Source organism: Canis lupus, chromosome X, assembly GCF_011100685.1.
Source record: "Canis lupus familiaris isolate Mischka breed German Shepherd chromosome X, alternate assembly UU_Cfam_GSD_1.0, whole genome shotgun sequence".
NCBI classification, from domain to species: domain Eukaryota; kingdom Metazoa; phylum Chordata; class Mammalia; order Carnivora; family Canidae; genus Canis; species Canis lupus.
Genome location: NC_049260.1, coordinates 93,157,570 through 93,171,528, shown reverse-complemented (window position 1 = coordinate 93,171,528; position 13,959 = coordinate 93,157,570). Strand labels below are relative to the sequence as shown.

Below are 13,959 nucleotides of genomic sequence, written 5' to 3'. Positions count from 1 at the left end.
TGGAGACTTTTTAGCATATAATAAGTGTAGACGTTTTAGCTATCAACATGCTTTATGGGGAAATAGATCTTTCCTAGCTTGAAATTCATCTCAAAATTTATTGAGGCGAAAACTGACTTGGGGGTTGAGGGTGCATCCAGAGGACCAATAGGTTAGATTCATGATTTGGGGGAAACATTGGCTTTTTGTAATTAGCATAAGCTATATTTCAGGTCCTTACTGCAGGATATTTTTACCTTGATAGGCTCAGTCAGTACTTATTGAGAGACTGAGATGTATTCTACAAGATTAGGAATGATAGGAGATGGAGGACAAGTAATAGATGCAGTCTCCCCAACCATGGCACCTGTGATGGATGACATTCATATAAAAGGCACACTCCTTGGGGCTGTGACATAGATAAGATCATCTGTTGGTAAGGGAGAATTTTGGAATTCAGATGAGTGGCGGACATTATCAAAAGGGAATCTTGAATCCATATATATCAATCATTCACAGACTCAGTTCCTTTTTTTTATTAGCTAACGAATTATCAGCTGTATACCATAATTTACCATGACACAGCAGTTTGTTGTGAAGTTACAGTTGAAAACTGCTGTTTTAGAGCTTGTGACGATACAGGAGTCAGGATTTACAGGCACAACAGGCATAAAATAGCTGAATAATTTCAGATAGTATAAAATACACAGGAGGGTGGGGGTATGCACATGTATGATTGCTCCTCGAGGCTTTTACAGGTAAGGAAATCTTGGTGGAGAAATTGGCTGCTGAAAAATGGGTTAGCTTATCAGTCCAGGTTCTTAATTGTAAGCACCAGAGATAAAATCTGATTGATTTTTAAGCAGAAAAGGGGAACTTACTAGAAAGGTATCAGAGCTTCTGCGTAGGCTTCCCACCATTCCGCTCCTAGATATACTCCCAATGGAGACACATCCACATGTGTTTGCCAATGTGCCTGTTTGTAATAGGACCACACTGGAAACTATCCACATGCCATATATGATCTCCCATAGATCAGTAGAGTAGATTTAGCTTGTGAAAACTCTTTGATCTGTATGCTTAAGGTCAGATGCACTTTTCCCTTCCGTGTGTTAGTGTATACTTTTCTGTATATAAGTTGCACATCAATAAAATTGTACTGTATGAAAAAATGTGTTATCAGGTAACACAATTACCAGAGCTCCAGGCTGATGTATCTCAAGCCTGGTCCCAGTTTCCCCAGTCACGCCACTGAACCACACTAACACCACCAAGCATTAAACTGCAGTTCAAGCACTACTGGCCACTGCCACCAGCCTGCTGGCTGGCCTTGTGGCCCGAGTCCTTGATCCCACTGTAGTGACTTCCACCTGAGGGTGACAGTTCCATTCCTGGCTCCATTCCGCTGCCCTCCTATCTAAAATCTGGGGTGGATGCCTCTGTTAGGTGAAGCCTACCACAAGTGCCCACCCTTGCTGCAAGGGAGGTTGGGAAAGCGAGTAGCTGACATTTTCAGCTTTTACCCTGATATCTGCCAGAAATTATTAGGGAAAGGCAGGGTCAGTGGCATGGGGCAGAGGGTGTTGGTGTTTCAGATTTGGGGGCAGCCAAAAAGAGAAGGAAGTCCTTCCTGAAGTGAACATTTAAGTCAGTAGAAAAAAAGTAAATTTCAAATGTTAGGGACAGTAGACGCCTAAGGGTAGAGGTTGAGTAGAGCATGGCATTTGGGTCCAGTGGAACTAGTTTAACCAGATTAAAGGGTGTGTTCTGGGAAAATGGTTTGAGAGAAGTTGAAGGAATAGGGTGGGATGAGATGAAGGATTGCTTTGAAAGTCAGGTGGTAGAGTTTAAATTTAATATGGGAGTTGGGGAGCTAATAAAAGTATCTGAACAAGTGTCCTGATAGGAAGAGATATTTAAGGACCATTAATCAGGGAGCATTTCTAGGGACAGCTAGGAGGCGTCTGTAGTAATTTAGGGGTAGGGTGGTAGGTTGGGAATGGAAATAAAAGGCAAAGGTTGGATTTAAGAGAGGCCTCGAAGGGGAAAAAAATCAATAGGACTTCATGAAGGGAATGGAGTGGAAGCTTCATTCCCAAACTTTTGAGCCTGACTGACTCTACTTGGTCCTGCCTTTCCTTTAGAGCTTAGAGACGCCAAGAAGAGGACTGATGTAGAGGAAGTAGATGAGTGAATTTTAGTGTTGCAGTTGTTGAGTTTGAGGTGATAGAGACTGAGTGAAAGTGGTCCCTGGGCCGTGGGGAGAGGTGGAGGGAAGGAAGCTCTGTGGAAGGAATAGCTCTCACCGGGAGAAAGGCTGGGAAGGCACTGGAATGGAAAGTGCTGGAGCCCTCAGGGCACTTCTCAGTTCTCATTTTTTAGGTTGGTAGCTGGCCGATCTTGAATTTAATGAAGTGGTAAATTTGAACTGCAACTTGTGCCTTCTGCTTCGTGGGGTTTGAGGTCTCCCACGCGGGCACATGCTGCTGCCATTACCGCTTTACACCATTTTCTTTCTGTTGCATCAGTGTCTTTGGCAAGTAAATGAATAACACTCGCAAGGCTTTTCTCGGTTATTTCTAGCAGTTTTGAATCCTTTGGCTACAAGGAGGATATGTTAAAGCTAGGGACTTTAAATGAGACAGAGAGAGAATATATAAAAAGCAGGCCTCCAGGGATGCCTGAGTGGCTCAGTGGCTGAGCGTCAGCCTTTGACTCAGGTCATGATCCTGAGGCAGAGGATCACGACCTGAGGCTTCTCCCTCTGCCTATGTCTCTGCCTCTCTCTCTGTCTCTCACATGAATAAATAAATAAAATCTTAAAAAAAAAACCAGGCCTCCAATTGATTGGAAAAATTAGGAGCCAGAGTTCTCAGTCCTACTGCAAGGGTAGCCTTGGGTCAGGGGTGACAGCTCCTCCCTTCCACAGTGTACTGAGCAAAGACCGGCTATGAAACCTACTTAAGCCTCACGAGGTCAAGTCTTAACCAATATGTTTAGGCACTCAGTAACCACAAGCTTTAGCATAATACTCAGGCTTGAGAGGTAGCTTGGTCTCTGGAGCATCACGACGATCGGCTTTTGTGTACAACTTGAAAGCTGTTGCTGAGGGACGCCTTCTTGGTATTCCTCTTAGGACTTTATGCTCTACGGTCTATAGCATGTCCTTACTTGTAGATGGTGCTGGATTGCTCAGATATCATTAAAGGATATACATCTGTCTTAACAGGAAACAGCTTGCCCCTTGGGTAATGTGTGAGACAGTGAAGAAAATCCTTAAATGGTTGCCTGTCATTTATGCTGCTGCTGTGTTTGCTGGCACATAGTACTTTGAGTCCTTGGGCTCTTCGGTGTAATGGCAGTGTCCCTGTGTTTAGCCTAGTGTAGATCAGAGCCAAGTTAGCTCAAAAGTCCCAAGGCTTTTTTGTCCCCATAAGGTTTCTCTGCCCCTGAAGAGGTAGCAGGTTGAGAACAGAGGAAGTTGACTTTGAGTCCATGTCAAAAGGTTCATCAGCCTTCCTAATCAGTTGGATTTTAAAGTAAAACAGAGTGATGAATGTCACATCTATAAAAAATTAACCTTTTGCTTATGGACCTAACAACCTTTGAAATGAAACTCTGTTCTTTTGGTCACATGGTACAGATGCTTACAAAGAGCGATCCCACATCTTCACCTCAGAATAAAATAGTTTGCCAAGACATCCGTGTGTCATAGGTCGCGTAGCTTGTGGCAGGATTGAAAGCAACAAGACCATAGAATACCTGATCTATCATTATTTTGGCAGGGGAAGTTCCACTGGCTGGTTTGAGAGAGACAGGTTTGTTTTTTTGGTTTTTAGTTTTGATTTTTAAAAGAAATTTATTTAAAATCAATTAACATATTGGGTATTATTAGTTTCAGGGGTAGAATTTAGTGATTCATCAGTTGCCTATCACACCCAGTGCTCATTCCATCACCCAGTTACCCCATATCCCATCCCCCTCCCCTCCAGCAGCCCTCAGTTTGTTTCCTACAGTTGTTTCTTTTTAAGATTTTATTGATTTATTCATGAGGGACACAGAGAAGCAGAGACACAGGCAGAGGGAGAAGCATTTCCCCGCGGGGAGTCTGATGTAGGACTCGATCCCAGGGCCCAGGGATCACCACATGAGCTGAAGGCAGATGCTCAGCTTCTGAGCCACCCACGTGTCCCTGTTTCCTACAGTTATAAGTCTCTTATGGTTTGTCTCCCTCTCTGATTTTGTCTTATTTTCTTCCTCTCTCCCTTCCCCTATGTTCATCTGTTTTGTTTCTTAAATTCCACATATGAGTGAAATCATATGATAATTGTCTTTCTCTGACTGACTTATTTCACTCAGCATAATACCTTCTAGTTCCATCCTTATTGCAAATGAGAGAGACAGTTTAACACCTCTCCCAAGCTCCCCCTTAAACCCATTTACCTTAAAAACAAAAGTCCCAACAGCAAACTATAATTTCCTAAAACAAAACTGGCAAGGTGCAGACGAATGTGGATATGACTATTAGGAGGCAAACGGCAAATGTCACTGGTCTGTGCCATTGCATAAGCATCCTAGGTCAGGTAGCCATTCCTTCTGGAAGGAGTAATGCTAACTTTATCAATAGGATTCTACTTAAAATACAAAGAAAAACCATCACCAAGATACCATATATATTCAAAGTATTTTGTTTCATTTTAAAGCTGGTTAAACTTCAGTGGTGGATAGAGTTTGTTTTTATTTTAGATATGTTTTTGTGGTACAATTTTACAGTCTTACTCTTTTTAATCTAGGAGCTGTCTCATCTTATGCATTGGAAGTTAACGTGACAGACTCAGAAAAAGCCACTTGCCTTTATGCAAAATGGCAGATGAATTTCACAATACAGTATAACACTACAAGCAAAAATTTTGTAAGTGTTTTCCTTTTCCTTTGAGTTTTATAGTAGGAACTCAGTTCTACCCTTTATCCTTTGTATATATTTATGTAAATGAGATTTCATGTTAACTGACTTGCTTAACACTTAAATTCTGTGGGTTTTTAAAAAACATATATACTTGAAGGTATTCTGTTTAGTGTTGGAAGGAATATTTTATTTCATAGGTCCTTTGAGTTCTTGCAGTTGATTAAGGGCAAGTGATCCGAAGACTGTGGCGTTCAGGTCTAACTACATCTGTAAATGCTTTAACATGTACTAACATCAGAGCTTTCCCATTTTTAATAGTTTGCTGTTAAAATCTCCTTTTTGGGAGGGGGTGTCCTCTCAATCCTTTTGCCTTCTTATTTTCTTTTATTTAAGGTCCTGCCTGCTTATAACCTGATTTAAAAACAAATCAAGAACAGAAGTTCAGGCCACTTTCCCTTTTCCTTTTAGACATACATGAATTTGTCCAGAGGACTGGTATATAGGTGAAAAATCTGGGACTGGTTTACACAATAGGCCAGGCAAAGGGCAACCTGGCCATGGGGGCTCATGTGATGGAGATTAAATTGGCACATCCTGTATAAATGCTTGGTGCTCATTACTGTGTGTGTTACTTACCCCAAACTTCTTTTTGTTTTAGAAAACTGCAACCATTTCAGACTTTAGCACTGCAACCTATAATGGAAGCGTTTGTGGGAATGACCAGAACAATCCCAAAATAGTGGTGCAATTCGGATCTGGTTTTTCCTGGATTGTAAATTTTACGAAGAAGGAATCGGCTTACTTAATTGACAGCATCTCATTTTCCTACAACCTCAGTGATAATGCAACATTTCCTGATGCTAAAGAAAAAGGTAAATTTAAGAATTAAATTTATGTTCTCATGCTCTTTTTTAAACAAAGATTTAATTTATTTGAGAGAGTGAGAGGACAGAGGGAAAGGGCAGAGGGAGAGAGAAGAAGACCCAAGCAGACTCCCCGCTGAGCCCATGGAGCCCAACATGGGGCTCAATATCATGACCTGAGATCATGACCGGAGCTGAAACCAAGAGTCAGATACTCAACCAACCATGCCACCCAGGTGCCCCTCTTTTGTTCTATGTTAATAATAAAAATGTAGGTAATTTAAAAATCATCTGTATGCATGTCTGTCTTTCTAACTAGAATGGAAAGTTCATGTCTTTGTATTTCTCACCCCTACCCCATGTATAGCAGTGTTCAACACAGTGATGATACTTGCTGTCATTGTTTGAGTGCTTTACTTTGTACTATGGAGTACCCAAAGTGTGTGTCTAGCTGCATCTTAGTCCATAACAGCAAGCCTGGGAAGTAGATATTATTTCTACTTTACAGGTAAAGGGAATGAGGCTTGATCAAATTAAATGACTTTTCCTAGAGGTCAAATAGCCAGCAAGTGGGCGAGCTGGAGTTTGAACTAAAGTCTGTTAAGCTACAGAGTTCGTGCACTTCACTATTATTATTTATTTCATCCAGTAGCGGGTATCAACAAATGTTGAATGAATGAGAAAATCCTTTACTGATAGCTATTTTAAGCCTGTACACGGAGGATCCCTGGGTGGCTCAGCAGTTGAACACCTGCCTTCAGCCCAGGGGCGTGATCCTGGAGTCCCGGGATCGAGTCCCACGTTAGGCTCCCTGCATGGAGCCTGCTTCTCCCTCTGCCTGTGTCTCTGCCTCTCTCTCTCTCTTTCTCTCTCTGTGTGTCTCTCATGAATAAATAAATAAAATCTTTAAAAAAATTAAGTCTGTACACGTTCAGTAACCGTAGATCAGCAGAAACTTCATCTTCAATCTTTTTACTATTTATTTATTTATTTATTTAGATTTTATTTATTCATGAGAGACACAGAGAGAGAGGCAGAGACATAGGCAGAGGGAGGAGAAGCAGGCTCCATGCAAAGGGCTCAATCCTGGGACTCTGGGATCATGCCCTAAGCCAAAGGCAGACGCTCAACCACTGAGCCACCCACGCGTCCCTCTTTTTACCATTTAGATAGGATTTGGACTGAAGAGTAAATGATTAAAGGCAAAATGACTGAAGTCAACATTTGTTGCTATTTTGAGACAATTTCACGTAAAATCAAACTTGGAAAAGCATCAGCAATAAGGCGTTCTTGTCCATCTTAGAGCTGAAACATGTACTAGATTTTTTTTTTAGTACTAAAATTTTGAAGGTGCACAGATAGTGGAGATTTCAATTTTATCCAGCATATAATTCTCCTTTCTTTCCCTTCTCTTTTGATTTGGGTTAACATGGGGTTTGTAGTAGCTTAGCATTTTTCACAGGTAGATAGTATTTCATTCTTACCCCAGAAACACAGGCAGATTGGCTTCGGTTGCAAGACCTGGGATAAATGACTCATTTGGATGTATGGATATCCAAAGATATGTATGTCCAGAACCCAGAAGTGAATGAGCTCATGTAAAACTTGGTGGGTAATGTGGACTCAGACTTGGAAATCAATCCTAGCTTTCTCTTTCCTAACCTCTTAGTTTGAGAGGATAACTAAAGCAAGTCCGTTATGGGTTACTTTCTATATTTAGCCTTGTGCCCTGCATTGTCTTCTAGAATTAGTATAGGATTTGCTCCCTCACCTTCAAGTGAGGAGTTTTAAAACTAGTTTGGGAGACAAAGCAAATTTGGCTTTCTAGGTGAGATGCCAAAGTAGAAAGCATTGAGAGCAGTGTGATTTGTTTGTGGTTCTGTTTGGGGAGTAGCAACATGAGAGAGGCCATAGACACCACCCCCCCTCAGGGTACAGAGTCAATTTTGCAGATGCTGTATATTTCCCGAGCCCATCTGTTTGCACCTGATCCAAATGTGTCCTCGCAAGTGGTCTGTTTGGCAGCAGAGAGAAGGGAGAGGTCAGTGTGTGTGGAAGGAGTGAGAGATCTTGGTGTCAAGAAAGATGTTGAAGCTCGGCTAATGGTCTAATTTGAGTCAAGCGGAGAATTGGAGCAGAGGATTTCCAGCAGGGGGAAGCATAGTACTGGCAGCAGTAGCTGGAGAGCTACCTGATTCAAATAGAGGCTGTGCATGTAGCAGAAGGAAAATCAAGTTGGCTGGGCCTGGTGGGTCTAAATTATAGGGAGCCTTGGGAGCCAGGGAGAGGCATTTAACTTGATGGGGTAGGCACTGGGGAACCATTTTAGGTTTTTCAGTAGGAACATGACCTAACAAAAGCAAAGACAGTAGTTTGTAAAGAATGTTCTGTAGGATTAATTTGGAAGTGAGGAGACTGCAGGCAGAGATGCCAGCTTTAAGAGGCTGTTCTAGTAACCAAGGGATGATGTAATTGAGTGCCTAGGTCAAGGGGGTGGTAGTAAAAGGACAAATCTGACAGATTTGAATGGAAAAACTATGGACTCTAACAGTTAGCTTCCCTCCTTTTTATTTTATTTTATTTTTTTATTTTATTTTTTTTCCTTTTTATTTTAAACAAGGGGAGGATGCAATTTTTTTTATTACTAGCATCTATGTAATAAGATATGTGAAGCTATTTGGAATTTAACATGGTCTCCTTAAATGGATTGCTGTTTTTGAAATAATTTAGTGTTTTATTTTTAGGCGTCTGAGAATTGAAGCAACTTTGAAGTTGCTGTTTTCTTAAAATTTTTTCATGATTAAAATACAGAAAAGTACAGAGAAGAATATGATAGATATACCTGTATCAGTTACCCAGAGTTTATAAATGCCGTTTTTTCATATTTGCCTCATCTTTTTATTTATTTAGAGAAGTAAAAGCTTAAGATACATTTGAGGTTTCCTTTGTACTCACTCCCCAGAGCCATCTTCCTCTCTGCCTCCCCAGAGGCAGCTACTCTTAGGAATTTCCTATCCACCTGTTTACCTTTGACTAATATGTACATGTTCATGAATAATACATTGTTTAAAAAATTATCATTTCATAGTATAACTCCAGTGTGTCTATAGATTGTTTTTGAGGTCTGTCTATATAAGACAGTTCAGATATCTATTCGCTTAATGTTAACAGTGAGAAACGGTTTTGGGGAAAAATGTTCTTCTAGTATGTTGGTTTAAAAATTGTATTTTTCCTTTGGCCATTAGGGGGTGCCAAGACAGCATTAATTGGCTGCCTTGCTGCATGATGGAGAGGCCCTGAAGGCAGCCTCTATTAAGGACCTTGCATACCTTTCTTGCTGCTTCTCCAAAAGAAACTAAGCCATTTGGGTGGATAATTGTGATCCTAGTCTTGAAGCATCCCCACAGGCATTATAATAAAACTCCGTATGGGATGGCTGTAACTTATTTCTTTAACACTTTCATATTCTGAAGATTTCCTGAAATGGAACAGTCTTTAAATGCTATCCAGGAAGGAGTTCCGAAAGCTCATTATAGTAATTGTAACTGCCTCTGAAATAGTAGCACAAAAATAAGAATTTACTCTGAAGTCCCTGATGAATCCATCTTTCTTCCTCCTTTGGTCACAAAGTCCTGTTGATTGGACCTTAGCTATGTTTTCAGTGTGGCCTCTTTGCTCTCTATTACCTTAATTTAGGCAAACCCCTCACCTTTTACCTTAACCAGAGCAGCAGCCTTTTAACTACTTCCCGTCTTTTTAATTTTTTAAGTTTTTTACTTCCCATCTTAAATGACTTTCCTTTAGAGTCTTTTCCCCTGCCTGGCCCCTACAATTTTGCCATCTCCCTTATAATAAATTATATGTGTGTTATTTATTTCCAGCTTTAAAAACTGAAGCTAACTTTTCACGACTAACAAAATAAAACCTGACCTGCCCTCAGCTTCTCCAGTTTGCTTCAACATGTGGCCACCTGCAGCTCGTCTTTCCTTCCTGACCCCCGTCACATCTTTCCTCTTTCTCCTTGTGTTTCGGCCCCAGTGAATTTGTCATTTCCTGAACATGCCATGTCCATTGTCACTTAAGGATGGGGTGAGGCAGGCAGGACGAGAAGAAGATCTACAAATAGAGTTATGTGATCGCTTTTCTCCTACCTTGGAAACAGCTGGTGTTAATCTTGTTTTATAGGAATTTTGACTGTCCATGACCTCGTGGGATTCAGAATTCCTTTGAACAACATCTTTAGATGCAATAGTTTATCAACTTTAGAAAAGAATGGTGTTGTCCAGTACTATTGGGATGTTCACGTACAAGCTTTTGTCCAGAATGGTACAGTGAGCACTAAAGGTGAGTACTTAAAGTATATATATTTGGACCTGAATTTAAGATTAGAGTATACTAGCCGGCTTTGATTGAAATTGTTAAAAAAAAAAAGAAATTGTTATCCGAAAGCATTTCTATACTAAGACTTGTTTGTAGCTTACGCTGGACTATAACATTTTTGTGAATAACAACAGTCTTGTTCTTGCAGAACTTGCAATTATAAGTTGATGATGTGCATGTTGTGCGATGGGTGGTTTTGTTTTTTTTGTGTGTGTGTGGTTTTTTTTTTTTTTTACACAAATGCTGGACCTGTAGTGTTTTCAGCTGATTAAACCTAATCTTTGAACAAATCCTCAAATAGCTTGATCATCAGCACTTTAGCTTTTGACGATCCAAGACCTTGGCTCAGGAATGAGGTTTTTGTGTTCACATCTTGAATTGTATAAACTGTTTTTATCACTTCTATGTGACTTTATTGAAGTATCATAATTCTCATTTACCAGCTCTGAAAAACGACCAACACTTCCTAAGAAGAGGTTGAAATGCCTCCGATTTGTTGTAGGGGTGATACAAATAAAAGGTTCATTTGTATTCACACCCTTTAGTGATTTTTTTAAAGGATTTTTATTTATTCATAGAGACACAGAGAGAGAGAGTCAGAGACACAGGCAGAGGGAGAAGCAGGCTCCATGCAGGGAGCCTGACATGGGACTCCATCCCAGGACTCCAGTCACGCCCTGGGCTGAAGGTGGCGCTAAACTGCTGAGCCACCCAGGCTGCCCCCCCTTTAATGATTTTTTTAAAGATTTTATTTATTCATAGAGACACAGAGAGAGAGGCAGAGACACAGACAGAGGGAGAAGCAGGCTTCATGCAGGGAGCCTGATGTGGGACCGGATCCCGAGCCTCCAGGATCACACCCCAGGCTGCAGGCGGTGCTAAACCACTGCGCCACCAGGGCTGCCCCCCTTTAATGATTTTTAAACTTTTTTTCTGGTAAATCCTCTCCATCCTTATAGTGGTTGTGTGTGTGAAAGAAGAGGGGAGGCATAGGTAGGGGTGAAATGTTTTCTTACTTAAATTTCTTATTTTCACATCAGAGGCAGGTGACATTCTTTATTCTTTGGGCATAAAGGGACCTCGGGGTCTGAAGAAATGAGTGTGTGGTAAATAAAGTATAAAGTAGATAAAGCATTTGTATGCAGTGTCTGGTGTGTCATAACTCTTACAGATTGTTGGCATCTGAAGCTGCAGTTTAGGAATGAACTTCTGCCTCATTCCCTTAATAAAACCTTTTGGACTTCTATTGTAAGAAATAGTTTGCTCTTCCCTGGGCTTATGGATTAAGAAAAAGGCCAGTTAGTTTATTTTGTCTTTCGTTTGTTTCTTTAGAGTTTCTGTGTGAAAAAGATAAAACTTCAACCACTGTGGTGCCCACCATCTCCACCACCACACCATCCCCTACTACAACACCCACTCCAAAGGAAAAACCAGAGGTGGGATCCTACTCGGTTAATAATAGCAATGGTACTTGTCTTCTGGCTACCATGGGGCTGCAGCTGAACATCACTCACAATAAGGTATAGTGGTCTGTTTTTATTGATAGGTTCTTCTCGTATCTCCTGTCAAATATGGTATATCCTACCTCTGGCCCAAGAGTAGTGTTATTAGACTGATTCTGCCTTAAAGATTTTTTGAAATTTATTTATTTGAGAGAAAGAGAGAGGGAGCATGTGTGCATGAGCAGGGGGAAGGGCAGAGAAGCAGACTCCTCGCTGAGCCGGAGCCCAACACGGGGCCTCAATCCTAGGACCCTCATGACCTGAGCTGAAGGCAGACGCTTAACCAACTGAGCCACCTAAGCACCACTAGACTGATTGTGTATGTATGTATTTATTTATTATTTTAAAGATTTTATTTATTCATGAGAGACAGAGAGAGGCAGAGACAGGCAGAGACATAGGCAGAGGGAGAAGCAGGCTCCCTCTGGGGAGCCCAATGCAAGACTTGATCCTGGGATCGCGACCTGAGTCCAAGGCAGACACTCATCTGCTGAGCCACCCAGGTGTCCCCTGATTCTGTTTTAAATGGAGGTTTGATGTTGACTTGTTGAGGTCTGATTAATTTGGAGTTACTGTAACCACGAAGAGTTAATGTCACTGTCAAGGTGTTGTCTTGGCCAGCAGGAAACCTAGCCCTTTCAAGGACTCTTTGGGGTTTAGATTCAATTTACCATCAATAGATTGGAGTACAGTCGATTTTTAATTCTAGTCAGTTTAAAATATAACTCCTCATTTGTATCTGAAACACAGTGTAGGTTGATGTGCTGGGAAAGCACAGCTGTTTCTCCAGCTCCACGATGACTCAGATGGTAGAAATGCTCAAGTAGGGGAGGGCACTTCTGGTTGCAGTGTTCCACAGAGGCTACAGGGGGCGTGCTGACCAACAAATCCCATTTCCAGAGTCTTGCGACTTAAACAAGCTAGACAGATGGCTCTTGTGCTCCATAAAAATGTGTCTTCATTTGACTCATTATTGAGGAAGCTTCTCTCTTGTTTTTCTTTTTTTTTTTTTAAGTTGTCGGAGTCATAGCTTGATGGCTTGGGCCAACTTCGTTTGAAAGTAAGACACCATAAACTTAAGTATTCAGACAACAGGATTTCTTTTGCTACACTGAGGTTGCTTATTAGGGTATAAAGGTTTTGCCGTGGACTCATATGGTTGAGCTGTACCTTTCTCCCTCTTCTCCGCTAAAGGTAGCTTCGGTTATTAACATCAACCCCAATACAACTGACTTCACTGGGAGCTGCCAGCCACAGACTGCCCTGCTTAGACTGAACAGCAGCAACATAAAGTACCTTGACTTTGTCTTTGCTGTGGTGAGTAACAGATTTCTTTAAGATTAGGTCCATTTTGCTTTGAAACATCTGAAAGTCTAAATGGCTCTGTGGGGGGGGGTGTGGGGGGGGTGGGTGTCTGTAGAGCATGTTTAGCCCTATTTTCCATTTCAGCACTACTTAATTATAAAGTGTAGTCCATTGATCCCACTTAATCCCTCAGAGTCACCTCAGTGGTCTATGAGCTGGACTTTTGTATTCATGTTCATGATCATCAAAAGTCACTATTCTTCCATTATATATACTTCAGGGTAGGAGCAAGAATTAGCCCACACCAAAAAAAAAAAAAAAAAAAAAAAAAAAAAACCTCTCTCATGTATCCCATATAGAAATATTTAATAATAAAGTAGAAATATTTATGTATATTATAAAAGATAAAAAGTAATTTCCAGAATATTTTTCTCTGTTATTGGTTAGGAAACTTGTGTTTGTGTATTCTAATATTTGAGGTTTTTTTTTTGGAGGCTATGCTGTTTGTCATAGCATCAGTAATAATAATAGTTAACATTTATTGAGTACATGCCATCTATAAGGCTCTGTGTAAGTACTTAACATGCATAAGTTCATTAAATCAGGATAGTTTATAATGGCAGCATTCGAGTTTTTGTTCATGCTTGTATCAAGGGCTGAACACTAAACAGAAGGCTTAGTATACGTGCTCTACTTCTTGCTAGCATAAATTCATCCCTGAGGACTTTTATTTCTACCTTCTCAGAAGCAGTTAGTACCCTCACAATTTTTGAGGGGGCTGTGTGGGAAAGAGGGCACAGGTGTGAGTGAGGGAAAATCTTAAACTGTCAGCAGTTCTCCAACTAAGACTGATTGTTTAGGTAGATTGATTAACAAATAGTTCTGCTTTTAAATCAGATGACTCTACTAGGGATGGGGAAACACTCTCAACATCTGATACATAAAAATTTAGGTATGTGGTATTTGTTTCAATTCTGAACTTGGTATCTTTAGTCTAAAGCCTTTTTTCTCTATGGAATATATG

The 13,959-nt window shown here is 40.8% G+C and overlaps 1 protein-coding gene across 3 annotated transcripts in view; it reads left to right on the top strand.

Moving 5' to 3' along the window:
- LAMP2 (lysosomal associated membrane protein 2) overlaps window positions 1-13,959 on the top strand; it is a 38,945-nt gene that overhangs the window by 6,227 nt on the left and 18,759 nt on the right. For all 3 annotated transcript variants that reach the window (XM_038588211.1, XM_038588213.1, XM_038588212.1), the window contains exons 2-6: window positions 4,773-4,891; window positions 5,544-5,757; window positions 9,934-10,092; window positions 11,461-11,648; window positions 12,825-12,947. In XM_038588211.1, coding sequence (XP_038444139.1) covers window positions 4,773-4,891; window positions 5,544-5,757; window positions 9,934-10,092; window positions 11,461-11,648; window positions 12,825-12,947 — 803 coding nt within the window. The remainder of the gene's footprint in view (window positions 1-4,772; window positions 4,892-5,543; window positions 5,758-9,933; window positions 10,093-11,460; window positions 11,649-12,824; window positions 12,948-13,959) is intronic.